Source organism: Cornus florida, unplaced genomic scaffold, assembly GCF_030987335.1.
Source record: "Cornus florida cultivar Cherokee Brave unplaced genomic scaffold, ASM3098733v1 CherokeeBrave_3.0.0_Hap2_Chr05, whole genome shotgun sequence".
In the NCBI taxonomy this organism is placed as follows: domain Eukaryota; kingdom Viridiplantae; phylum Streptophyta; class Magnoliopsida; order Cornales; family Cornaceae; genus Cornus; species Cornus florida.
The window spans coordinates 90,523,714-90,551,496 of record NW_026775575.1 but is presented as its reverse complement, the minus strand read 5'-3'; the positions used below and the strand labels follow the sequence as shown (position 1 = coordinate 90,551,496).

The 27,783-nt window shown below is 35.2% G+C and overlaps 2 protein-coding genes across 2 annotated transcripts in view; one reads left to right on the top strand and one right to left on the bottom strand.

Annotated features, from left to right (window-relative positions):
* Positions 1-27,783, bottom strand: part of LOC132307567 (glycolate oxidase 1) — a 96,582-nt gene that overhangs the window by 47,954 nt on the left and 20,845 nt on the right. The gene's annotated exons all lie outside the window — the stretch shown is intronic.
* Positions 897-15,798, top strand: LOC132307565 (ubiquitin carboxyl-terminal hydrolase 25). Its single transcript, XM_059805359.1, has 9 exons — positions 897-1,473; positions 1,580-2,072; positions 2,163-2,238; positions 2,340-2,432; positions 5,755-5,841; positions 5,936-6,852; positions 9,034-9,165; positions 15,020-15,155; positions 15,323-15,798. Exons 1-8 carry the CDS (start codon positions 1,302-1,304, stop codon positions 15,138-15,140), a joined length of 2,091 nt encoding a protein of 696 aa, XP_059661342.1. The 5' UTR covers positions 897-1,301; the 3' UTR covers positions 15,141-15,155; positions 15,323-15,798.

Genomic DNA, 27,783 nt, shown 5'->3' with positions numbered 1-27,783 from the left:
TTGTGTTGATTTTCTTTGAGTTTTTGAATCGTATTTGAAGTAAACGGCTGTTCATATCCACTAGTCCTATGTATGTGTATATATATAATATATATTTACATATATATAACCTATCCAAAGGTTGGTGTATTGGTTGACTGACCATTGACCAAAGATGAATAAAGGTCGAGGACCATGGATGATGATTAGATGTTGTCAAGTTGAAGCTCATTTAATGTAGTAGGAATTATTTGAATATTTAGTACAAAAGGTCCACTCAATGGTTGTGTTAATAATTTAATATGTAAGAGGGATAAACTATCAACTAAAAGGTGCGAGGCAATCTAAACTCGACAATTGGAGGCAGTGAATCAAGGCCAACGCAAAAAAAAAAAAAAAAAAAAAAAATTGTTTTTCTCCATGGGCAATGAGAAACACATATAATCCTAAAGGTGTCACAGTATATTCTGAAATGTTTGAAGAAAAATCATGAACACATATTGGACAGACTAATAATCAATAGTTCTACTTCGCCAAATAATTAGTTTTATGTAAATCATTGAATAATATGACTGAATATTTGTCAAAGGACAGAGTGCCATGTGCCATGTAAACTAATCACGTGAGGTGGTGAGAGCTGTATATATATATATATCTATATATATATTTTTTTCAAAGTGAGAGTTATATGACTTATGAGGCTTTGTAGGCGAAAATTGAACAGTACCATTTGGATCAGAATAGTATATAGTAATAAATAATAGGGTTATACTATAAAAAAAAAAAAAAAAAAGGGATTCCGAATGGTTTCAATTTGAAAGCCCACTTTGTAATAACCCAAGGCAAGGCCCAATAGTAACGTTATAATAAGTCTTAAAAGGCTGCCCATTTTGGTGACCTAAATAATAAGGTCACTATTGCCCTACGGCAGGGAAGAGAGACCGTGGGGGGAGAGCACCCTTGGAAATGAAAAGGGGGATTTAGGGGTCGGTGAAGGAGACTGATACGATGTCTGTCTCTGCCCCTTGTTTTTCCATTGTAATAATACTACAATCATAAATCCCAAATCCACGGTGTCATCAACGCCATATCCAATTCCCAAATCCCAGCTAGATAACATCCCCACCCGCCGACTTAAACAACTAAACCCTCATTTTCCTTCACCCACAGCAACATTCAGACAAACTATACATACATACATATATATATATATCTGTAGAGAGAGAAAATTTCTGTAGAGAGAGAAAGAGGAAGAGGATGCGATCCTCGTGGTGGTGGGGGTTGTCATCCAATGCGGCGGAATCAGCCCAGAAAGGTCGTTAATGGCCTTGCAAATGACTTGGCAGCCGAGTCTCCTCCACAAACGCAAGAATGGTCCTCCCTTAGGGTTGAAGAACCTCGGCAACACTTGCTATCTCAACAGCGTCCTTCAGTGCTTAACCTACACCCCTCCCCTCGCCAATTTCTGCCTCAAGAATCAACACTCCTCCTTCTGTAAACACTTTCTCTCTCTATATTCAATTTTCTACTAGAATCATACATATATGATTTTTGCAATTTCTATTGATAATTAGACTGATTTGATTGTTGTATTGTGCAGGCGATTCGGTAACCGAATCAGACCGAAAGCGAGATTGTCCTTTTTGTATATTAGAGAAGAGAATTGCACGCTCTTTAACCATTGATGTATCCTTAGACACACCTTCTAAGATCAATAGTTGTCTCAGAATTTTTGCCGAGCACTTCCGCTTTGGCCGGCAAGAGGACGCACACGAGTTTCTTCGGTATGTTATTGATGCTTGCCACAACACCTGTCTTCGCCTCAAGAAGTTGCAGCAGCAGCGCCGGAAGGTCGCCAATGGCAGCGGTGGTGGTGGTGAGGGTCTCAGTGGCAGTACGGTGGTCAAGGAGATCTTCGGTGGTGCTCTGCAGAGCCAGGTGAAGTGTCTTTCGTGTGGTTCGGAGTCGAATAAGGTCGATGAGATCATGGATATAAGCCTTGATGTTGTGCATAGCAGTTCTCTGAAAGAGTCTTTGCACAAGTTTTTCCAACCTGAGGTTTTGGATGGCAACAATAAATACAAGTGTGAAAAGTAAGTTATACAATTGATTTTTGAACTTTTTTTTTTTTTTTTTTTTTAACACAGAAATATTCCTTGAGTTGGAAACTTATGCTTGTTTAGTTGTAAGAAATTGGTGACAGCAAGGAAGCAAATGTCTATACTTCAAGCACCTAATGTCCTTGTAATCCAGCTAAAGGTTGGTTTTTGTTATTCTAATTTTACTGCTATCATTTTTTCATTGTTGTTTTGTTGTTATTGCTTTTGGCTGATGGCCTTCTGATTGTTTTGGTTGCATAGAGGTTTGATGGCATATATGGTGGAAAGATTGATAAGGCCATTGCATTTGAGGAAGTTTTGGTGCTTTCAAGCTACATTTGCAAAGCGAGCCAGGTGCGTAAAGCCGTTCATGCATGGGAATTTAGCTGTATAGCCTTGTAGGTTCACTTTTCAGTCTAGATCTCCTTTCCTTTGCATGGTTTATTTTATATTGAACACTGAAGTTGTATGACTAGATGTAGTTATAGTTTCATAAAGATGATGCCAAATGACAGCATATTTTATATATGCAAAGTAGAGTATGTGTAAATGCAGTGTAACTAGCAAATAAATTCAGCATATAGCATTAAGTCTTTGGGGTCTATAACTTCTATTTAAAAGCTGAATAAAAACTTCATCTCTCAGAGTTGTCTTTAATATAGGAAAGGAGGTTAAAGGCAACATCTCATAAATTACAATTGTCTTTTACATAGTAGTTGTCTTTATTGTTAACTGGTGCCGCATGTGCAAGAGAGATGAAGAGTCCATAGATCACCTTTTGCTGCATTGCCCAGTGGCCTGGGACAGTTGGAGCATGCTTTTGGGGTTGTTCTAGGTCCAGTGGGCTATGACTCGGTCCTCTAGAGGCATGATAGAGGTTTGGAGAGGTTTTACAATGGGCCTCCAAGCTGGTCGACTTTTTGTGGGTGGCACCCTTGTATGTAGGGTGATGCTTGTGGAGCAAACGGAATAGGAGATCTTTCAATGGCGAGGAGATTCCTATTGCGGTGCTGAGATTCTCTATTATTAGTTTTTTTTTTTTGGTTGGGTTCTTGGGAGAAATTGTAAATCCATGGGGGAGATAGTAGATTTTTTTGGACATATTCAGAGGTTAGGGGCCCCTTTTAGTTGTGTAGCTTTTGCAGGATGCGTTACCCGTTTGAAAGCTTTCTGATATAACCTTATTAAAAAGGAAAAAAGGTGCTTTGGAAGGGTTCTCGTGTTCCTGCTCCAGCTAAGCACCATAATGTTCCGTCAAAAAAATTTCAGGCTTCTCGTGTTCCAGCTCCAGCTAAGCACCATAATGGTCTTCAATTTTGTCAGCATAACAAGCTTTGGTGTATAAAGAACCGAGAGGCTTTTTCTTTTACAATAGCCGCTTCTTGCCTTCTAGTAGGAATGCCCCCTAAAATGATTATCTTGATCGTTTCTTTGCCAGTCAGGTGTAGAATGAATAAGAAAAATTCATCAATGATGGGTATTGCTGGCAGCTCGGGCATTTTTATTGCATCTCCCTGTTTCTTGTCCCAATTCTGATATATAATACCTTATTGCTGCATCTTCCTGTCTGAGCTTACATCCTTAGCCACATGCCTGTCGACATTTAATGATGCACGGTTGCAAGTTTTTTCTTAGTCTCACAAGACTCAAAAATAGTTCCAACAGTTCTTCATGGTAGTGGTAGTGCAATATCTAATCTCTTAGATATATATTTTTTAAATTCTAAGATCAGGAGTAATCCCTCTCTCTTATCTAGTGTCCAAGTGTAGGGTCCTCTAGTTATTGGCTCGCCTTTGGAGACATTTTAAGCATAGAGCATGGCATCTCAATTGCTTAAAGATGTATGTTCTTGCATAACCATTTAGTCACATTGAATTTTGAGGCTAAAGCGCCGAGAGCATCTGGATGCCTTATGCTGGACTTGGAGCATGCTCGGTGTTTAATTACTTGACTCCACCCAAAAATTTTGTTGCAATGGCCTGATAACAGGCAATATTAGGTTCTATCACATTGTACTATCCAATTGTTTGGTTCACCCCATTCACCACTACATTAGAGTCAACCCTGATGTGTAGAAGTCTGATCTTGTTCGGAAGACAGGCTAACAACCCAAAAATTAAGGCTTAATATTCTGCCTTTTTGTTAAACCATTTTCAATTCAAACCTATAGGACAGTTTATTTTTAATACCAGCCTCGACAGAAATTAATGGTATACCTGCAACTCATCCTTCTACAATGGAGTACCCCTTGGAGCTTTGTATTGACTATCCACGCTTATCTATTTGTGCATCTCGTCTTCTTCTCCTGGATATTCTTTGTCAACCTGCTCATATTCTCCGTTTGAGAACTATGCAAAAAGATCAGCTATAGCTTGATTCTGGCATTTGGTAGTATATGAGTTATCTAAAATTCTTCTAAGATAGCTCATAGCAGCCATTAAGCCATTTTTTGGTAGGCCTGGAGACCAAATAATGTATGAAAATGCATTTGGTGACTACTTTGGTGGAGTTACTGGAGTGTGATGGCAGATAATGGCGGAACTTTTGGACAATGATTTCCAAAGCAAGACCATGCTTCTTAAGGGGGTGGAATAACTTCAGTGCCCCAGACTACTCGATTGATATGGTAAATAGGTCGCACACATTGTTGACCTCACAAAATGCCTTAAGTTACTTCTCCTCCCGGGCGAAGGGTTCCTTGTGCTTTAGTAGCGGTACTAATGGCTGGTTATCTCCATTAGGGCTGGAATTTACCTTCATTAGTAAAACTTTTCTCCCATAAAACTTTTCAAATGCTTCTGTGACTTGGGTGGCTATATGTCTGTGAGAGCTTTGGTTTTATATTGGATTGATGTTGATGCCATGTACAAGATCCACAAATCCAAAAATTTTTCCTGAATGCACATTTAAATGAATTCATCTTTAGTGATATATATATATATATATTTCTGCACTGGTCAAAGAATGTCCTCATTTTTTGTGTTCCTTCTCTTAGTAGCCCTCGGAACCATGCTTTACGTTTTTACCTTTTGTATCTTCTCGTGGCACTTATGATGACTTAAGGCTTTACTTCAGCAGTTCCTTGGCAGTATCGTTTGCGTCTGTGTTTTATAGCAATTTATTTATTTATTTTTTTGCCAGAAGCCCCTTAATTATTTAAGTTCATTTCCATTGGTCTCACTCATCACCGACCTCTCGTAGGCCACACTGTCCTTATTTCCTCAGTGCAGGCCCCGTCAAGGAAGGAAGGAAAAAAAGGGGGTTGGGGGGTTCTGTGTAACATCTTTTTTTGTCACTACAAGTCGAGGTGCTACACGTGCAATTTTGATAATTAATCCTTGTCAACATGTGTTTTTTGTTTATGTCAATGTGTCATGGTTTTAACCAGCTTCCACAGGTAGCTAACTGTTATGATAATCATGAACATGATGGAGCCTCCTTTTTATTACTTTTCTGTATCTGCATCCATAGCTTTTATGCTTTCTCATTTAGTATGGAGCTGTCCTGTATTTGACCGAGTGAAACCTCTCATATGACTTTTAACTAAGTCTAATTTATATGGTTTGCTTGTGGAAATGCTTCATGGTTGCTGTGCTACTTTTTTCCTTTATAAATGAGTCACTGTGTACTTCTGGTTCTGTTGTTGAATACAATTGATTTTTTGGTCACACTGCAGGATCCACATCCAGAGTATAACCTTTTTGGGACAATTGTGCATTCAGGCTACTCACCGGATTCTGGACACTATTATGCATACATAAAGGTCTCTCTATATATACTACTTGGTAAAGTTGATTTAATTTTTGACAGCAGCTTCATTCATTATTTTCTGATTTGTGTTTTCTACATTTGTACAGGATGCGATGTCCCGTTGGTATTGCTGCAATGATTCTTGTGTTTCACTTTCAACCATACAGGATGTTTTGTCAGAGAAGGTTTATATCCTTTTCTTCTCTCGTACTAAACAGAGGCCAACAGCAACCAGCACAGTGTTGGCTTCCAATGGAGTGAAATACCAAGAACGCAATGGCTCTGATACAGCTAAAATCCAGAAGGCTGCCAATCCGAGTAAAGCAATGCATTTGAAGATAATTGCTGATAATTCTTCTGAAAATGATAGTTTTATCAAATCTAAGGTTGGTAAAGTGCCCTCTAATCAGCAGAAGAAGTTAAGTAGCTTGGGAAACTCTGGTACCATAAAATTTCCTGCAACTATAAATGTAAAAGTTAATAAAATTCAGCCCAACGAGAAGAATGGGGATGTTAAAGCTTCAATTTGTACAGAGGAGAAGATTGAGAAGAAAATGCCATCATTAATAAACGGTAATGGTGTGAGCAAAAATAAAACAGTTGATGCCGTTGATGGTGAGAGCAGCCAAGCATTTCCTCTGGCAAAGGAGAAAGCTTCAATTTGTACAGAGGAGAAGATGGAGAAGAAAATGCCATCATTAATAAATGGTAATGGTGTGAGCAAAAATAAAACAATTGATGCAGTTGATGGTGAGAGCAGCCAAGCATTTCCTCTGGCAAATGGGAATGGTAAAATCCAGAGTATCCGTTTTAATTCTGTGAGGGCAGATTTGTGCAACGGTAATCATGCAAGAAACAGTTTGACAACAGAAAAGGGTCCCAGTTACCATGATTTACAGAATGGTGGTGTTAAATGTCCTGCTGATATCTCAGGCTCCAAGAGAAAATTACAGGATGAGAACCCATGCATTTTGCTTGCCAATGATGCTCATTCTCAGGCAAAACTCGAAGAATTAAAAGAAGTGTATGTTCCTTCATATTTCTGGTGCTTCTAATTGAATTCTTAATATAACTTCTGCAGAGTGATATAATTGAGAACTGGTGAAGTTACACCTAGTCTGTATTTAGTTCATGTTTGTGTTGTGCATATGAAGCTGATACTTTTGTTCCCAATTGAGAGTCATTAAACATGACCTTCTTGGAGTGTTACATCGTTTTGTTTTTATAGATGTCATTGAAGCTCTCCATAGGATGATGTGGTTTTATTATCCCCTTAGGCTTTAAAGTTGAAGCTTTAATGTGCCTTCTTAATCAGCATGATACATAGACCTCTCATGACCACTTTTATTATTTTTTTCCCCCTCCTATACGTCCGAGCAAAGAAGAATATAATTGGCATTTTTTTTTGTAGAAACATGTTTTGCTTGCTTTGATATAAAAAGGGCTAGATAAGCCTTTCCGTATGCCGAGGTAAGACTGTGTACATCTCTGCCCAGACCCTGCAATGGCGGGAGCATCGTGCACTTGGCTAGCCCTTGCTTTGATATCATTTAGTAAAATTATCTTAAAATGTAATCCTGTTCGTTAAGGTTAACCTTGTTTTGTTGTTTAAAATTACTTGTAGTCGATGTTAAAAGAAAAAAAATCCTTAACCATATCTCTTTTAATATGTAATTCTTAACCTTGTTTCTCCTTCTTTGTGCCACTTCTATTTTTCCATGCTTTGATATCCTATAATCTTGGTTGTTAATGTTACCTTATTTTGTTGGTTAGTGATGATTTTCTAAAGGATGTCTAACTGGTTTATGCTAATATAATTAATTTACTTTAAATATATATGTGCATATTTATAGGTTTAATACTTATAGTTTAGTATGTATAAATATGCTGGATTACAGTCTAAAGAACATGCATGCTTGCCTCTATGCCTTAAGGACTAGTATGTATAAATATGCTGGATTACAGTCTAAAGAACATGCATGCTTGCCTCTTTGCCTTAAGCACTAAATCCTGCTCTCAAGAGGGTAATTATTTTTGTTTTTGCATTTGAAGACACTAATTGAACCACAGTTGTCAATGGCTTGCCTAGGCTTCCGAAAAAAGCCCCAGGCTTGGTCAAGGCTCGAAGCTTTTGAGCTTCCTACAGTCAAGTTCTCTTCAGTCAGTTCCTCATAAAACCCTAGTGCACTTCTTAGTAGGCTTTAGGCTAAAAAAACACATCTTTGCTTTGTAATAGTTCAAGCAGATCTTTTTCTTTTCTTTTTAGTAATAATCTTTAGCTGACAGGTTCTAAATCATTTCATACTACTAATCTTTACATACTAATAGTTAATTTTTGAAATTCACGTGCTTATGGTTGTCTACTTGCATTAAATATGTTGAATGCTTTTTTAGTAGATATGATAATATATTATGTTTAAAATGTAAATGATTTGTAGTATTTTTTTGTTTGCACAGCAGCACACTTGAAATAGTATTTGATTTAGTTGAAGTACATGCCGTTGAGAAGATATATGCTGACCGATTTAGTTCTCTTGGTTGATATACTAAAAAAAATATTTTTTAAATTTTTGATTAAGTTTGTGTTACATATTTTGAATTCAGATGTATGTTTGTTTAATGCATGTACTACTTGAAACGTTATATGTATATTTGATTTGGTAAGCCACTAAATTGGTATGTCAAAAAATACCCTCATTTTTGATCTTCACTTGTTTGTGTTGCATATTTTTATTTTTTTCTATGATAACTATATTTAGTATGCATTTCTATGTTACACGATTTAGCTTTACTTGGGCCTGCACATGATGTTGCCTGGCGCTTAGGCTCTGGGAGACCTGGTGTCTTTGTGCACCTTGAATGTTTATTAACTGCGGACTAAACAAAGGCTGAATATGTGAAATTGGCTTTCATTTAAGTTCACCAGATTGCTTGACTTGCAACCTTTGATGAATGATCCATAGTTTGCACCTCTGATTAAAATTCCATAGCAATGTCATTTGTATATCCAATGGTTATTTCTTCCTTATTATTCACTAAGATGTCCTTTTTCCTTTTATTTTATTTTATTTTCATGCTCAACAATATCATCCCAGCTTTTCTTTGGTGAATTTTTTACAAGTTAATCATTATTTATTCTGATATTTTTAAGGATTACCTACCTCCCATATAGGTTTTAATGTATTTCACTTTTGGTATGTTTCAGTCTCAGGACAGAAGCTTCTTTAGTTCTGCGGTCATGTGGTTGGTCAGATAAAGTTTCTCGTTACATGCATTCTAGAAAGAATGTTTATGCAGAAGAAGCAGGCAATGCAGCATCAGATGGCAATGAATCTAAGTAAGTCTTCTTGAGCTTTTACGATTTTGTTTAGTGTATTGTTATTTTGAATTTGTTGGTGATTAAAATTCAAATTCTATGTATCTCCCTGCAAAAAAGTTTTTGCATGTGTGTTTGCCTAAGATTCTGCTTGGTATTGAATTTTGATACGGATCTAGCAAATTAAATGAATTTTCTGTAATTAGGAAAGTGGCATTGACCTGCTGTAATTTTAAACAATAGTTTTGATTGAAATTGTTGAAATTCATAGAAATTGATTGAAACTTATCATAATCCATTGAAATTATGAATTTTTTTCTATGTTGTGTATATTATTATATTTTTCAAACCTTGAGTTTGAAGTTTGGCTATGAAGTATAAGGATATTGTATGATATAGTCTCATCAGAAAGGAAAAAAAGGGTAGAATCAGTTTGATGTGAATGATCAACATATGGGTTGCCTATGTGATGTAGGATAATTGAGAGAATGTGAGAGAGAAAGAAGAGAGAGAGAGAAGCATGAGGATGAAGAAGTCATTGTTATCTCAATATTCAATAATCAATCATAAATAGGAATCAAGGATAACCCTAATCAAATCCTACTACCATAAAACAGTCCCTAAAATACCAAGTTACTAAAACATCCCTAAAATCAAAACATACTAATATAATATTATTATTAAATGAAAATCAACCCTAATTATCTATCCTTGCTACTCTCCAATAGTAGAGGTGATGCAGATGCACTTCAAGCTTTCAGACCATGTCCGATTCTCCCATCAATCCCTCCTGGTTGAGAAGAACTCTCCTCCGGAGAGTAAATGCTTATGTACAGCTCCAAAAAATAGGAGTCAACATAATAAAGTTCTCCAGCTATGCTTCATATAAAATTTGAAGTTGCATAACCTTTCCATTGAACAGGGTAATACTGGATAGTGGATATCTCCAATACGAGAAGCATAACTCCGACAATAAAAAATATCCTCAATTTAATCCAAATAATGCGGCTAAAAATAGGGAAGAACTAATGCTGGTGCCAAGGAAAATATAACTCCATTTGTAGGAACACATCCCAGTAAAATAGGAAGCTCAAAGGTGCAGTTGGGGCACAACGGAAGTGAAACAAGAAGCACAATCACAGAATAAAACACAACACAAAGATATACGGGGTTTACCCTAACTCTGGGCTATGCCCACGGATGAAGAGTTATTCATTATATTGATGTAGAGATATTACTATAGTAGAGAATTACCAACACCGTAACATGTACACATACTCATGCTCCAGGGTATAGAGGAAGATACCCGAGCCTTATACCGTGTACCACTCCCCGAGACTCACTCTCGCCATCAGTGTTCACTTTACCGAACCCTTGACTCTCTACCCTTCAACCCTCATGAGGCTGCCCTCCACTCTAGGGCTACATGCCTCTATCTTCTCTTTTCTCTCCTCTTCTTCGACCTCTCTTTTCTTTCTCTCTTTTTTCTTCTCCTCCACAATTCCTAGATACTGGATTTTTTTTTTTCACAACAAAATTATTTTTGTGTCTCCTTTTCCTTTTTCATCTTGTTTCCATGAACTTTTTCTCTTCTATGGATTCCTACTTTTATTTTTAACTAAGCCCTAATTTTTTATTTTTATTTTTTGTTTTTCCAAACTCTCATCCTCTTTGTTTCTTTGTTTTTTTCCTCTTTTCTTTACCCTCTTTCTAGCATTCTTTCTTTTTCCCAGCAAAATACATTTTTTTTTTCGATAAAAAATAATATTACTCTTAATTTCTTAAAGTATAGCATCATATATATATATATATATTTATATAACTATATATATAAAATATATTTATTATTTGCCGTGCCCCTATCTGTTCGTGTCCTATTTTTTTTAGAATTTGCCATGTTGCCGTATCCGTGTCGTGTTGTATCTGTGTCCCGTATCCGTTTCCGTGCTTCTTAGCTCAATATTCCATAATCAATCATAAAAGGTGCCTTAAGAATGTTATCGACCCACATATAAATAGGCATCAAGGAGAACCTAATCAAATCCTGCTACCATAAAAAAACCCCCCCTAAAATACTAAGTTACTAAAACATCCTAAAATCAAAACATAGTAATATGGTAATAAAATTGAATGAAAATCAACCCTGATTATATATCTTTGCCACATCTCCAGTCGCAGAGGCGACACATGCATTTCAAGCTTTTAGGCCATGTCTGATTCTCCATTAATATTAGACTGATTTATTAATCTCATATAATTACTTTTTTGTAATATAATTTTTATGTACTTGGTAGGTAAGATTTTCAAAATTTTCAATTAAATAGTTAAGTTTGAGAATAAAAGGTTATTTATTTATTAATTATATTTAAATTTGATTCACATTCAATTCAACCTATATGTCAATTGGTAAATAATATAATTGAATTCTGAATGAACACTAAAACATTTTACATTCAGAATTCCGTATAAATAAAAGAATTTTTGTTCATGTTTATCCATCTCCTCGGCACATCATCAGAAAGATCAGTTCTTAATTCTCGCTGGGTTCCAGTTTCCACAGAATTTGTTTGGTTGGCCTCATTGATGTTTTCTTGTTTAATTTGATCAGAAATATTATTTCTTATCCCATCCTCTAAAGAGTAAAAATGGAGGGATCTACGTAATCAATTAAAGTGATTTTCTTCAATTATGTATCATTTTTCATCTCCCCCCCCCCCCCCCCCCATACTATCCTTTTTTTTTTTTTGGGTGACTGTATCTGTATTTGGTTGTTAAGAAGTTTGGTTAATGTCCTATAATGTTCAGTGTTTTCTCATTGCCTTTATTGTGATTCTGCATTGTTGTTTGTCTAGCTGATTTCATTTGCCTATGCCCTATAGTATACATGATCATTTTTATTGCTTTATTTATTTTTTCTTTGGGGGAGGGGGGAAGGTGTTTCTTAAATGTTATTTCTTTTGCTGTCTGTCATTTTCACATGCCAGCAACTTTATCCAAAAGCTTAATTTTTTTATTTATTTTTCAAACACTTCCATGTTCTGGCCAATTGAGACTGCTTTCATAATGAAACATCAAACCATAATGACTGATTTGTAACTTAAGGAGTGGCCACCACGAGGCATGTTTTGCAATTATCTTTTTGTCCCATACGTGTTGAAGAATTACTTATATATAAGGGTGATTGTGAGCAAAAATGGAATGATGAGAGGGGGTTGTGCTCTTTTGAGGTGAGACTTCCAAGCAGGTTGGGGCCTGGAAATTTAATTGGAAGGGGTGGGATGAAGTCTCCAAAGTGGCACCTTTTTGCATGGACATCCATCTTAGGGAAGATTTTGACTCAAGATAACCCAAGGAGAAGGAGATAGATTGTGGCTAACTGGTGCTTTATGTGCAAGAATGATGAGGAAAAGGTTGGTCACTTTCTTTTGCATTGCCTAGTGGCACTGGATTGTTGGAATTTGATGCTGGGTTTGTTCGGATTTCAGTGGGTGCCGAGGTCTTCCAGATGTATGATTGAGGCTTGGAAAGGTTGTACGGTGGGGGTTTCAAGTCCGTGATTTCTGGAGGGTTACACATTTATGTGTTTGGTGGTGGACTTGAGGGAAATAGGAGATCTTTCAAAGGAAAGGAAAATCCTATTGGGTCTTTGAAGTTCTCCATTATTAGCATTCCTTTTTGTTGGGTTATTGGGAGAAATTGTAAGTCTATAGAGGAGTTTGTTGATATTTTGGGTTCTTAGAGGGTTTAGAGTCCCTTTTTGGCCTTTTCTAGCTTTTGAGGGATGCGTTCCCCTTTTGAATGCTCTTTAATACGTTATTTACTTATCAAAACAAAAAAAAAAAAAAAAAATTCTTACGTAAGTTTTATAGCCTAGTCTATGTTTCACTATGAAGCCTTTCCCTTTATAGCCGGGTTATAAAAGTCACTTGAGTTGTTAGGTATTGAGTTTATCTACCCGTAGCAGCCCATGGCAGCTACATTGAACTGTTACAGGCCAAAATATATGTGCCATTCAGCTAATGCACAGGGTCATAAAAGTCAGTTGAGTAGTTAGGTTAATAGTATCTGCCCGAGACACAATCTATGCTGGTCATATTAATGTGCAAAGTTATTAGATTACTCAAAACTATATATATATTTTTCCCTTTTTAATATTATTTTCAGACTTCCTCTCTTGTCAGGGGCTTGAAAAATCAAAATTTTAAGAAGTATACATTATTTTTAAAGATAAGAAATCATTTTTGGCCTTTGAGCAGCTTGATAAAATGAAGATCCGAAGACTGTTTAAACTTTATTTGATAACTATATGCTCTTTTGCAATTCACGTGATTTTTTGCTTATCCAAAATGAATATAAAAATAATGTGTCTTTGTTTGTCTCTCTTTTTTTTATTTTTTTTTATTTTTTTAATTTTTTATTTGTTGTATTTATGTCTTAGATGTGGTTAAGTGTGTTGCAGAGATTTGAATTTTCACAAACTTCACTTGTCTTAAGTTCCGATTTTCCTCTCTCCTTTTTGCTTTGTGTTTTAAGGGGTTTTTTTTTTAAATTTTTTATTTATGTATTTATTTTATTTTATTTTATAGAATCTTGCTTTTTTGGGGTTATTTGAATTGTATTTGCTTTATATTGATGGACAAATATGTCCAAAACTGCCATTCTGTCCATTCAATATTGGCAAATGACCATCGTAGAATTTTGTTGCTTAATTGGTGGCTGCAGCGAAAGTTACCACCTTTATACTTTATAGTGAGTTTGTTAATCACTTCAGTAGTTGAAAAGAGTAGGGTTTCTTGATCATTGTTACTCCTGTTCCAAGTGTTCAACACACTTTCAACTGTTGGTTTTTTCAGCTGGGTTGCCTTATTACTTTATCGGCCAATATTATAGTTCCATGTCAACAATGCAGAACTGTTGTGGGCCAGAACCTTTTTGCCAGTCATATGAATAGGCATATTTCCTACTTCTTAAAAGACTTCCCCAACTCTACCACATTCGCACTCTTGTTTCCAATGGCTTGAAATTTTCATTTGTATTTATGCAGCAATGCCTAATATTTTTAAAGATATAATACTTCCTCCGTCCCAAAATAATGGGCACTTTGGGAAATGTGACTCACTACCACATTCGCACTCTTGTTTCCAATGGCTTGAAATTTTCATTTGTATTTATGCGGCAATGCCTAATATTTTTAAAGATATAATACTTCCATGTAATATCACTCCTGACTCTTAGCCTGTTTGTCACTATTTTTTACAAGGGGACGTTATTGCATGAAAAACAATTATTATAGTATACCCAGAAAATAATTACCCAAACCTGAAAACAATTATTATATTATAGTCTTCACCACACCCTTATCCTATATTTTAAGAATTTGACATATAGTGGTGTCAGTATCCCGTGTCCATTTCTAAGTCCATGCTTCATAAATACTGAACAAAATTTGAGAAATACAAGCTATATGTTCTAGATGTACTACCCAAACCTGAAAAGAGAGTTTCTTCTTTCCTCTTTTATTTGTTATTCCTTTTTATATCCTAAAAAGTAGGTTAGTGTTATGATAACCTTTGAAGGAAGGAATTCTTCTGGTTATGCTTAGTACCTGTTTTGGAACCACCATAGACCTGATTCTAAATGGTTCTTTAGACAAGACCCAGAAACAAAACCTAAAGCCTTTGGTTTTACCATGTCAGACCCAAAAACTGGCTAGTGTCAGGCACTGTGGATAATTTTTTTTTTTTGTCTTATCCTGAATGTTTCATATGCTTTTTATATAACCCTTCTATTTGTTTTTTCTTTAGTTTGATTTGATTCTTGTTTCTTTCATAAGTTGGAAACTCGTTTTCATCCTTTTACTATTTTCTTAATGCAGGAGGAGGTTGATTACAGATTCTAAGCAAAATTTCATCTCCCAAATTCCCGAGTCGTTAAAGGAGAACCTTATTGAACGTCTCAGATCATTTAGCCAAGAAAAACAATGTTCAGGTCCCTAAGCGCAACTAAGCATGGTATGTATGGGAGCAAGTGTAGTGCTATTTTCTAGTTTTTATATGTGGAACTTAATAAATTAAAACGTAGCATGTCATGTTACTATCAGGATTTGTTTTATCATTATCATAATTATTGCAAGTATTTATACCAATTTGTAGTATTTATGTTGGTAAATTTTCTGCAGTCTCATGACATTTGTTGCTGGCGCGGCTTCGTGTAATATCTGTAAGACTGGTAAATGTTTGGTGATGGTCATACCTTCTTGTGACAAAATTGGGAATATGTTATACTCTATATCTCTACGCAAATGCTGGGAAGGATGGGGATTGTAATCGCATCTGTTATCGCATCAATTTAAGCCTGTGCAAATGGCAATATTTTATACTTGTAGGTGCTCAAACAGTCACCAAATGGCGAAGTTTGGAGCTTGCCAAAAATTCTCACTTTGAGGCTGTGCAGTTGGTTTTGGCAGAGAACAAATCTAGAATTCTATTCATTTTGTATTATATCAGTTTTGACAATAACTTTAGTATAAAATCCTCATTTTATGGACGCCTTTCAATTTTTCCATCAAAATGTGGTCGGATGTTACTCTTGGATATATGTATGCTATCAGCAAGATTTTTCATAAAACATGACGTAGTCAACCCTTATCTTTCTCGTTCATTTTATTTACGGTTTTTCTATTTACATTTCATCAGTGATTACATGAAATAATAAATATTTTACACATTCATTGTACAGACAATGATAGTCCTGCCCATGTGGGCCAACTTGGTCCTGATAGGTGATGTGGCCCAACAAAAAATTGAAACGAGTCTTGAAAAAATCATAAAATATCTAAAAACTAAAAAAAAAACCTAATTAGACCCTCTTCAATCTATTCTTTTAAAATGTTTTTTAAAAATAGTTTTAACAACAAATTGATTTTTTTTTATTTTTTATTTTTTTTATTATTATAAAATTTTATCATCACAGTTTGTTTAGCTACAATGAATATATATATATATTTTCGCTTAAATTTTTATCTATTTCTAAACAGATGCAATGTTGTGAACAAGTCTCAAGTGTACAAAATTCCAGTAATAAATTTAAAGAACCAAGTGAATAAAAAAAGAATAAGAGATAAAGAATTTTAAGAAGATAAAGAAAAACAAAGAAGAAGAAAAAAAAAAAAATATTGAGAGAACCTTAATGAGTAAAAAATTTAGGTTTGATTGAAGACATGGAATGCAAAATTATTTGAAGAGAGAGAGATTAAAAAAAAAAAAAAAAAACTTGAGAAGAAGATTAAGCAGGAAAAGAAAGAAAGAATTAGAGAAATTTTTAGAAATTCCAAGAGTATATTTTGTAAATTTTTATAAATTATATGCATAAAAAAAAAAAAAATTAATGGGGCAAGCATGGCCTCTCGGCACGTTCTCTTCTTGCAATCAAGGACAGACCTAATAAATAAATACCAATTGCTCGTATTGAATCATTTATTTATTTATTATATTCTACTTCCTTTCAGAAAAATGAATAAATATTAGGGCGCCGGATGTACGGTGCATTGACTCATTCGATCTGTACATGTATAATACACATTCACGCGCGCACAACATGTTCGGTGAGCCCAATGCACCTAATATCTTTCCCATAAAAGTAATGACGCACTGCTTCACAAATGTGATATAGATAGTAAAAGCTTGACAAATGTGATATAGATAGTCCCATGATATTCTAAAATTCTATAGACTTGTATGGAGTTGTATTAACTTATGTAGTCATTATTTAAAATTGTATAAGAGTCTGGTAAATATTCTACATATTTTTTAAAACATTCTAGAACCTAATTAAATAGCGTACACTTGTTTACATCTTAATCATTCGTTACGAGGTTACTGGCCAAAAAATAAAATGGGAGCTCATGAAATAGACTTATAAAGACTTCTTTAAATTTAAGATTTCCTTCTCATTTTTTAATGAGGAAGGTTCTGTTTTCTGTCTTTTTGCTGGGGGTTTGTTCAGTGTGCTGTTGCTTTTGCTGATATGCTGCAGAGTGCTTGAACAAATGTGTAGATTTGGTTCATCACATTGGACTGTCTTGTTAGAGTTGTTTTTGCTCCAAATCAGACTTGATCATAGTGTTTTGCCGGGGTCTGTTTGTCAGTTGGGATCTGCTGTATCACATTGGGCTGTCTTACATGGTTCTTTTGCATCAGAGTTATGTTTTTCATGTTAAAGCAGGATGATTGTTTTTTGATTTCATTTGGTTTATGTTTTTTCAACTTTGTTTTTTGGATTTTGTTTAGATAATTGATTTACTCCATTGCTTGACTTGTATTCGAGGAGTTGGCTTCCTTTTGTAATTGAATTTTTATGGATTATATATAAAAACAAAAAACATCCCATTTAGGGGAAAAAAAAAAAACGACTTCTTTAAATTTTGGTCTGCTGTTTAATTTATCTTATAGGATTTATGGTGAATTTTGAGAGGTGAGTTGCGGATTGATTTTGATCATAAAAATTGCAGATTATTTCCTACATTGGTATTTGAGTATGTTACTTAAATGTGTATGTATCCCACACTAAATAGGTATTTCTTAAAGGCAAAAAGCATAAAACCGCCATCAACTATCAAAAATCAGCATTTTACCCCCCTGAACTACAAAATTGAGCAAGTCAGTGCCTCAACTATCAGAAATGAGCAGTTTGACCCCCTGACAGTCATTTCCGGCTTATTTCCGGCAACAGATGGAGCGCGTGAGTTTACTTTCAGATATAATTCCAAAACTGCCTTTGCAATATGACCATTGTAACCCTGTGCCTATATATATATATATATATATATATATATATATATATATATATACAGATGGGTAACAATTGTCAGAGGAGCCGATACTTAACGCCGGCAACCACAACTTCACAGCGCCGAAAATCAGAGACTGTTCCGGCGATGTACGAGCAGTGAGTTGCAGACTGGCGGGACAAGGTTTTGAACAGGGGAAAGTACTGTAGCCATGGGGACAAAACAAAATTGTGCAACATCTTCCTTGGGACAGATAATCGATTGATATCGAATTTCTTGAAAATTTGTTGTACAACTATGACAAAGAGGTCATTGGCGTCGTCGTCATCATCATCTCCACCATCATCGACGTCGCCGGAATTATGTCACCACAATTGAGCCTATCCTTTACTGCCTCAACATCATCTGTCTACCGTTGTCAAGCACTGGGAAGGAGCGGAGGCTGATTTGGGCCAAGAAACCATGCAAATTCCAATAACATCCCCAAACTGTACAAGAAATTCGTCGACGATATGAAGTCCGTGAAATTCATAAACGAAACAGAGTCTGATCACAGTGGCCACCAAAATCCTAACCCATGGTGTGTTGAACCATTTTGATCTCACCCCGAAAAACTTGGGGAAAAGACCTAAATCCGCAATACCTAGAATTTGACAAGCACTACTGCTCAACAGTCCCGGTAGCCTCATTGGAATCAACAGTCCAGTAGCCTCATCGGAACTCGTAACGACGTCGTCCTCTAGTACCTCTGTTCACTCCATCAATCACCCACATCACCAACTTCGAATCTGTCAACAACACCCGATGCGACGTCATCAACATTTTCTTCTCATCTCTAAGCACCGAAGACCTTTGGATTTTACACTTTGAAATTTTAGCAATATAAGATGTATATAGCATGAGGGTATTGATGGTATTTTCCAAATTTAGTTTTATTTGTCTTTTTTTAAATGTTAATTATAATGGGTAATTTGTAAATGTGTAATGGTGGTGACAGGAAAGGACTGCCAGGGGTCAAATTGTACATTTTTATTAGTTGTAGTACTGACTTGCTCGATTTTGTAGTTCAAGGGATAAAATACTAATTTTTTAATAGTTGAGGGGGGTTTTATGCTTTTTTGCCATTATTAAATCCACAGAAGTTATCAAGTTTTAACGAGTGAGATAAAGTTGATATGATATTAAATTTTTTATATAATTGTTGATTTATTTGATCTCGATATTAAGCGGAGAGGAATTGAACTTTGAAAATAATTTTGAAATATGGATTAATTAATAAATATTTTTGGTTTTACCGTGGATGAGCCAAAGCAGCATAATGAGCAGGGTTGTGGGGATGTGTTGTTTATAGGATAACTCATGATTTATTTTGTACTAACCATTGTTAAAGCGAGAGTTTGTAAACTCTGCAAAAAACCCCCTTGACTATCATTCACTTGTAATAAACTCCTCTTATGAATTTTTTGACAAAAAAACTCCCTTAACTATCTTGAAGGGGGTATTCTAACTGATGGCCGTTTAATAAATTTTTGAGACAATTTTTTGGACCAAATTACCCCTTAGCATCACAACACACGTACACACACCTTCCAATTGTGTGGTGTAGAAATGTTGGATAAAGAGGCGATCTTTGATTTTCTTCAACGGGCTGGACCGCAAGGCGGTCCTGGGCAAGCCGATCAAGGCGAGTTGTTTAGGACTTCCAATTTAGAAGGAACTCAAATTTGGGATCACAAGACAAATATGGTAAGTATGTATATGTGACCATAATTAAACACACTTATACTAACTTATAATATCAATTGAGGGCTAATTCCATAAAACTTTTACTACTTTCATATTTTAATCATAAACACCAACCTTTTTCAGAAAACCCCCTATACTTTAAAAAGTGATCAGTTTGCCACAAGATCCGTATCTAACCCGTTAACCGAACTATGAAATGTAATATTTGACCATGCTATTTAATATTAAATTAAAAAATATAATTATTATTTTTGAAGTCATAGAAATATCCCCGTGTCTTCTTCCTCCTCCCTCTGAAACTTTTACCCCCTCTCTCTAAACCAAAACCACCACTCTCTTCAATTCTTCATTTTTGCTGATATATATATATATATATATATATATATATAATTATATGGAGTAATTTGAGTAATGATATAATGGGTTAATTTGAGTAATTTGGTATAATTGTAATGGGTTAATTTGAGTAATTTAGTGTAATTGTAATATATATATATATATTCCATATCTGCAAATCAATCCATATTTATATATGGTGGTTTATTTTTGGTAAATGTTTCCTTTTGGTTCGTGAATCACATAAATTTTCTTGTGATTATTGGAGGGTCGTAAACAAAATTGATGGCTTTGGTCTAGGTTGCACAGAATCAGCAGTCCATGGGGAGTGATGATCGGCAATGTTGAGATTTCCGGAACCACAAGCGTTGATGATGGGAGTGGGAATTAGCTCACCGTGATAGGCCGCCGTGAAGAGCAGCGACCGACCTTGGGTTTGGTAATGACCCTCACCCTGGCTAGACACAACATTGTCTGCTTTTGGCTCACCCAGACCAGAGACTTCCCAGGGGGTCACCCATCTTGGTACTACTCCAAGTTAAGCACGCTTAACTACAGAGTTCTGATGGGTTCACGGCCATCATGGCTTTAAAACGCGTTGTGTCATAGAAGGGTGTTGAATCTACATATAACACTTGCCCCATCCACACCCAGACGATGTGGGATTGTGCACCTGTAGCTCGCCCAGTGTGGTAGCCTACTAGTGCCCCCTGCACACGCTCACACACACCCGCCCACAAGGTCGCCACAATTACCCCCCCTTTGGGGCCCAACGTCCTCGTTGGCCACACTTCTAGCTGAGTCAGACTCTGATACCATTTGAAACGACCCTCACCCTGGCCAGACACAATATTGTCCACTTTTGGCTCACCCAGACCAGAGACTTCCCAGGGGGTCACTCATTAGAACTCTGTAGTTAAGCGTGCTACTCCAAGTTAAGCACGCTTAACTACAGAGTTCTAATGAGTGACCCCCTGGGAAGTCTCTGGTCTGGGTGAGCCAAAAGCGGACAATATTGCGTCTGGCCAGGGTGAGGGTCGTTTCAGGTTTGGAGAAGGTTGGGTCGCAATATGGGGGTATTTTTGTAACTTCAAAAATAATAATTATATTTTTTAATTTAATATTAAATAGCAAGGTCATATTTGACATTTCATAGCCCGGTTAACTGGTCGGACAGGGTATTGGGGCAATGTAATCACTTTTTAAAGTGTTCGGGGTTTTCTGAAACAGGTTGGGGGTTTATGATCAAACTTTGAAAGTAGTAGGGGTATTATGGAATTAGCCCATCAATATATATATATATATATATATATATATATATATATATATATATATATATAATGTAATACAACAATTTGTTTGATAACATTAATTTGTTTCTGTCCCCTCTCATAAAAAAAAAAAAAAATTAAAAATATTCTATATTTAAACTTAGAAACTTGTTTATTTTATTATTATATTATTTTTGGGCTCATGTGCATGCATGGCAGGCTCCGTTAAGCCCAATTTAAACAACCAAAATTTTAATTTTTGTGTGCAATCAACTGTCACATTTTTCAAAATAACCTTGAAGATTTCGTAATATATGACAATGTTTGTTAATGGGATAAAATTATTTTCAGAGTTACAAGCCTTAAGAGAAATTTTAGAGCATCTAAAATACAAAATGCTATATTTTCATGTCAAATCTATATTTTGAGAGGAGCTACAATGTCAAAATGCTATACTTTTACAATGCTGCTCCAATGGTGCATTTTATCCAAAATGTTATTTTTTGACACAATAACCATTCCATATTTTGAGAGCCTATTGGAGTGCCTTATTTTCATTTTAGCAACTTTTGACAATCTCAAAATATGAGAGGTCTTTTGAGAGAGCCTATTGGAGTGCTTATTTGCATCCACTTGCTATATTTTAATTTTGAGAGGTCATTTGAGAGTTGCTATATTTGAGAATACATTTGAGAATCTTAAATTATGAGAGGTCTTTCGAGAGGCCATTGGAGTGCCTTATTTTCATCCACCTGCTATATTTTGAGTTTGAGAACCTATTTGAGAGGGCATTGGAGATGCTCTTACCAAGAGGAAAAAAAATGCAATTGAGGTATTGGATTTTATAATAAGGTTAGGTTATTGTTTTCCAAATGCTTGGATTGCATATAGAGTATTATTGACTATCCCAGTTGTATTTACTGAGAGAAGCTTTTGAAAGTTAAAGCTGATCAAATCTAATCTACGGTTGACGTATGTTGGAGAAACTTAATTAAAACACATTAATTGATAATTTTGCTGTTCAAAATGCAAGACAATCACATTTATTTTGATATGGAGTTGAATTTTGATTTTTGTGACTAAGTTGTGTTGAATATTTTTTTTAATTTTTTGATGTAAACTGAATCGCGCTCTTTATAAAGCACCAAGATTGGGTTTTGCATTTTCAACGTTAATATATTTTATGTTTATAGTCTCATTTTATTGAAAATTTTGCACTCTTATAAAATTTTGGCACGTGTGAAACCTTATGTATAAAAGGCCTTGCATTTAAAAGTCCGCCTAGAACCTCTCAAAATTTTGTGAGTCTTAGGGCCGGCACTGCTGGGCTGGAACACATTTTAAGTGAGATTTTGGAATTACTTTTGTTGCCCAATGATTGACTCTAGAGGGGGGGGGGGGGGTGAATAGAGTCAATGGCCAATTTTCGCAATTTATAGATTTACAATTTCTAATCAACCACTTAAGCAATTATGCAATATTTAAGTTATGAAAGTAAACAATTAATAGCACAATTGTAAAAGAGATAATGGAAGAGAAATTGCAAACAATGACTCGGCGATTTTAGCGAGGTTCGGAAACTCCTACTCCTCGGCTCAAGACCTCTCTTGAGACTTCCCAATCCACTATGGCTTCTCCTTACGGGTGGAGAACAAACCTTTACATGAAGCAAGCCCTTGCTTCTCTTTCTTGTTAGAAGAACACCCTTCTTCTAGGCTTCTTTTGGGTCACACCAACCCTTACAAGTTTGTAGAGAAGTTTGTAATTGAAGTACAAGATTGAATCTCTCTCAAGATAGATATACAAATGTAAGCTCACAAGACTAGAGTATATATGAATATCAATGAAGCTCAAACTCTATGAATGATATGATGAGAGAAGATGATATAAGTGAAGAATAAAAGCTCTTATGAACTCAATAGGATCTCTCAAGTATAGAATAGAGCAAAAGCTCTTCGACTCCTTAGTTGAATCTCTCAAGTATAGTATATAAATGAATGAGAAAGATGGAGAGAAAAAATGAAACCAAAAGCTCTTTTTGATGCTTAATGAGGTCTCTCAAGTGTTGGCTCCCTTGCATGCCCACAATGTCCTTACATTGTGTATTTATAGACCGTTGGAAGAATATAGCTGTTTGAGGGCATTATGGTAAGTTCCCATAAGGTCAGATGGTTAAAATAGCCGTTGGGAAGCTTCTGCCTATTCATCTAACAGGTTACAAGGCTTAAACTAATCGAGTAGATGAGATTCATATCATATCTAACCGGTTACTTGAATGCAAATGATTGAAGACATTATTCTGGCTTAGTTCAACTAAACGGTTACAAGCTTCTTCCTAACTGGTTACAACAGATGCATTTTGAAGTGACTCATTTTTGTCTCAGTACAACTACTCGATTACAAGAGAGTTCCTAACCGGTTACAACAATTACAATGTGAAAAATGATCTTTTCTGCTTTAGTGTAAGTAAACGGTTACAAAGACTTTCTTAACCGGTTACAAGATGGTTTTTATAAGATGTGTATTCTGCCCAAGTGAAGGTAAACGGTTACATAGGGTCTCATAACCGGTTACATCAGCTAGATGACCTTTTTAGTTTTAGATCAACCACACGAGTACATAGGGCTTCCTAACTAGTTACATAATTGGCCAAGAGAAGTGACATTCTGTTTAAGTGAAGATAACCGGTTACATAGTTTCTCCTAACCGGTTACATCATTAGCCAAGAAAAAAATTGTTGACAGTTTTTCAGACAGTTCAACTGGACAGTGTCATTTACTTTAAGTTTACAATGTAAATAAGGAAGTACCCCCCATTTGGATTCAATAAAAAATATAAGAAAATTGAAATCCAACTAAATCAAAATGTAGAAATTCAGTTTTAGTACAAATTTGGATTTCTTACAGTTTTGGTAAAAATGAATCCTTATGTAGACCAATGTAGAATGGATAAAAAAAATCCCATAAAATCAGTTTAGGCTATTTGAAGTATAAAGAGTTATTACCGGGAAAAATTATTTTGAAATAATCATTATTTCAAAAATCTATTTTTCACACTTAGCCATTTTTCATACTTAGTCAAAAAGACAGTTTTTCATCAGGCAGATATTAGGTCCTAAAGTCCGTTACCAAGTCATTTTAATGAAGGCTTTATAGATGAGCAAATATGTTCTAAGCCTTAGCATTTACTTTCTAGAGACCAAAGTGAATTATGTAATTGATGTGCATGGTCTTAACATTTCTAGCACAAGTGATGAGTTCTTTCAAAGCTTAAGCAAGCTTGAACTAACTCATTCTTAAGCAATGACTTCATGTGTTAATTATATTGAATGAAGTGCATAGTCTATTGCTAATGGACATAGGAACTTATGAATGATGTAATGACATGCATGGTCCTATAGAGATGAGCTTCAAATAGATTCATAAATACTTTGACATTTAATCCTAAACACTCACCATTCTATCTACCCCTTTCTTCAAGCTTTGTCGATGATCTTTAGGCTTTGAGGTACTTCTGCTTTCTTCCTTTCTTTGAGTTGCTTGCTTGCTCATTGTAGTCCAAGCTATCTTTAGATGGACTTTGCATTTGGTTCCTTACAACTTCAACTCGTCTTTGTATCCATTTCTTTCATTGATATGATCTTGAATAATGGAATACTTAGAATGATCTTTATAGCTTCATTGAGGTCATTCTTTGAATGTGAATAATCTATATAACACTCAATATAAACATTAGTCCTTAAACACCATTAATGGTTTGTTATCATCAAAACATCTAGATTGTCATTGGATGAAATCTTTAAGGTCAACAACTTCTCTACCATTGAAAAACACTTTCATTTTAAAAAATTGCGGTCGAATATGCTCGGTGAACAAATAAAGCGATTATAGGTGGTAGAAATTACGTCAAAAAAGAGCGTTTAAGTGAAGTTAGGAATTATACTTTTAAAAATTGCATTACATCTGTTTAGGTAACTAATTTTTTTTAGACAATTAATGTAATCCCTTTTTAATTTTTATAAATACAATTTTGTCCATTCTATAAACAAATATCAAACGAATATCCTAGTTTTTTTTGGAACTCTGCAACACCAAATGAATATCCTAATTTTTTTGGGATTGTATCCGCCTTCCGATCTCACCAGCGCCGCCTTCCAATCTGCATATTGCTTATTTTATTACTAGAAGATCCAAAATTTGATACAAATTAATAATCATTAAAATATGTTTAACGCATTTATTTTTTTAGTACTAAATAAAAATACTATATGATAAACAAAATATGTGATATTTAAATAATAATAATAATAATACAAGTTGATCTTCGTAAAATTCGGTAAAATTTTATAATATTTAATATTAGAAAATTAGTACACGTTTATTAGTGTAGGGGTAATATAGTAAAATTAATAATAAAAGCGACAAATGTAAAAGTACTTCAAGCATAAAAAGTGATTTATATAATGAGTCACCAAATGTATAAATACTTTTTACTGACACGAATTTTATAACAACTCTATTATTAATTGTTTTTTTTAATATTTTAACTGCAATCCCAAATGTACTCTAATAATTAAAAGCCTAGCCAAGACTCTTCCGGATCACGTGACAAACTTAGCGTGGGAGGTAGAGTTACCTAAAATTGTGGCATGGGCTAAGAGGTGCATGGAGAAGGAGAGTGTGCCTAAGACTAGCTCTTCCAGATATTTGGAATTCTCTCACTTCTAATCTCTCTTTCAGAATTTAGTTTCGTGTTTGTACTTTTGTTTGTTTGTTGAGAGGTGTGCTCTTTTTATTACATTTACAATAAACACAGTACTTTTCTGTTCTGTATTGTAGCATTGAGAAGAAAATACAAATGAGAGATTCACTTTTTTTCTTGCTTGAAACAATTCTCTATTATCAATTTGAGACATTCTTGGGATTCCCATATTTTCAATATATTCAGTTCCTCCACACTAAGTTTGTCTAAGATTTTCATTTTCTTTTTTTGGAATGACCGAACTCCAATAAATATCCAGACAGATTTTCTTTTTCCCAAGTAATTAAACCTCAGAAATTAAAAAGTATATTCTTGAGACTAGTCATTTGTCTTTCATATATATATATATATATATATATATATATATATATATTCTTGGCAATGAGAGTATTATGAAAATAAGTACTCCTGATGCATTAGACTGAGAATGGTAAATTAATAATGATAAATTAAAAAAAAATGATATTTTGAACGACTAATTTTTACCGACAAATAACCGACCCACTTATTGACATAGCATGTCCCCACAACTTTATGCTTTTCTTTGAATATATCAACAAATTTCATCAAATCAATAACTCATCCCAGCCAGCAGAATCAAAACCCAAGAACTCATCCCAGCCAGCAGATTCAAAACCCATTTCTGGATCCCAATTCTCTTCTATCCGTCGACTCAAAAATTTACCAGTTTTGACTTTAAAAGAATCTTGAATTTTGGGGGTCTTATGTATAGGTCAAACCCAAATTACTAATCTTCAATATGTTTAGCCTCTTCGAAACCCTAATTTTCTCTAGTTTTGTCAATTTTATGCAATTAACTAATCAGTGTTGAGATTCTATGGATATTTCAGCCCCGGTTTGTAAACAAAACGAACATGATTATGAATTATCGTATGACATTCATTGCAACAATCTGATTGGTTAGAGATGAAATTGGCATCACACCACGCAACCCTCTTCATGCGCTGCTCATAGCATTCTCGATCACTTTAACTCTTCACCATTGACGTCGGAACATCTGTGTGCCACTTATTCCGGTGACATATTTGTGAATTTCTTGAAGCCAGGTTCTTCGGTTGCAAAAGAGAGGAATGTACACTTCTCTTGTGATGGAGATAAAAAGAGTTGCCAAGTTATATACTCGTATATTTTGATTTCCAGGCGATGAGGAATCCATGCCTACAACCACCACCCGGCAACTCCGATTTCCGGCTGAAGGAATGACCAAGGCCGATGAGGGAAGATAAGGAGTGGGAGAAGGGATAAAAGATTGATGTCTCTGGAAACCCTTCCGCCAAGGAGTTTCTTGCACACATGCTATCTAGAAAGGCAATATGATTTAGAACATTATTTCACATTCCAAATGGCCCACTGATAGATAGCCACGTAAAAGTCGTATGTTGTCGGTTTTTTTAAAGTCGGGTTGTATAGCATCACTCTAAATTAAATAGTTTGATAGTGTAACCATATTTAATTCATGACGGTGTTGCTCTAGACTCGTCTAGTGGAGTTGTAGACGCGGCTGATGGATAAATGCTTTTCTCTCGTTTGATCAAAAACTTCACATACACTTGCCAACGACTCCACAAAAACGCGTCATATGAATAAATAAAGTTTGGGTTGGCATAGGATATGCACTTTTTACAGCTAAACAAACCACTTTTCTGAACCCACCCCCACCCCCACCACCCAATACCCATTTCTGTGTCCAGCTCAAATCCTCCGACACACAGCCCC

Coding starts and splice junctions, on each gene's coding strand:
- LOC132307565 (XM_059805359.1), top strand. CDS start 1,302: ATGGCCTTGCAAATGACTTGGCAGCCGAGTCTCCTCCACAAACGCAAG. Junction 2,073..2,162: donor AATAAATACAAGTGTGAAAA/GTAAGTTATACA, acceptor ATGCTTGTTTAG/TTGTAAGAAATTGGTGACAG. Junction 9,166..15,019: donor TCAGATGGCAATGAATCTAA/GTAAGTCTTCTT, acceptor TTCTTAATGCAG/GAGGAGGTTGATTACAGATT.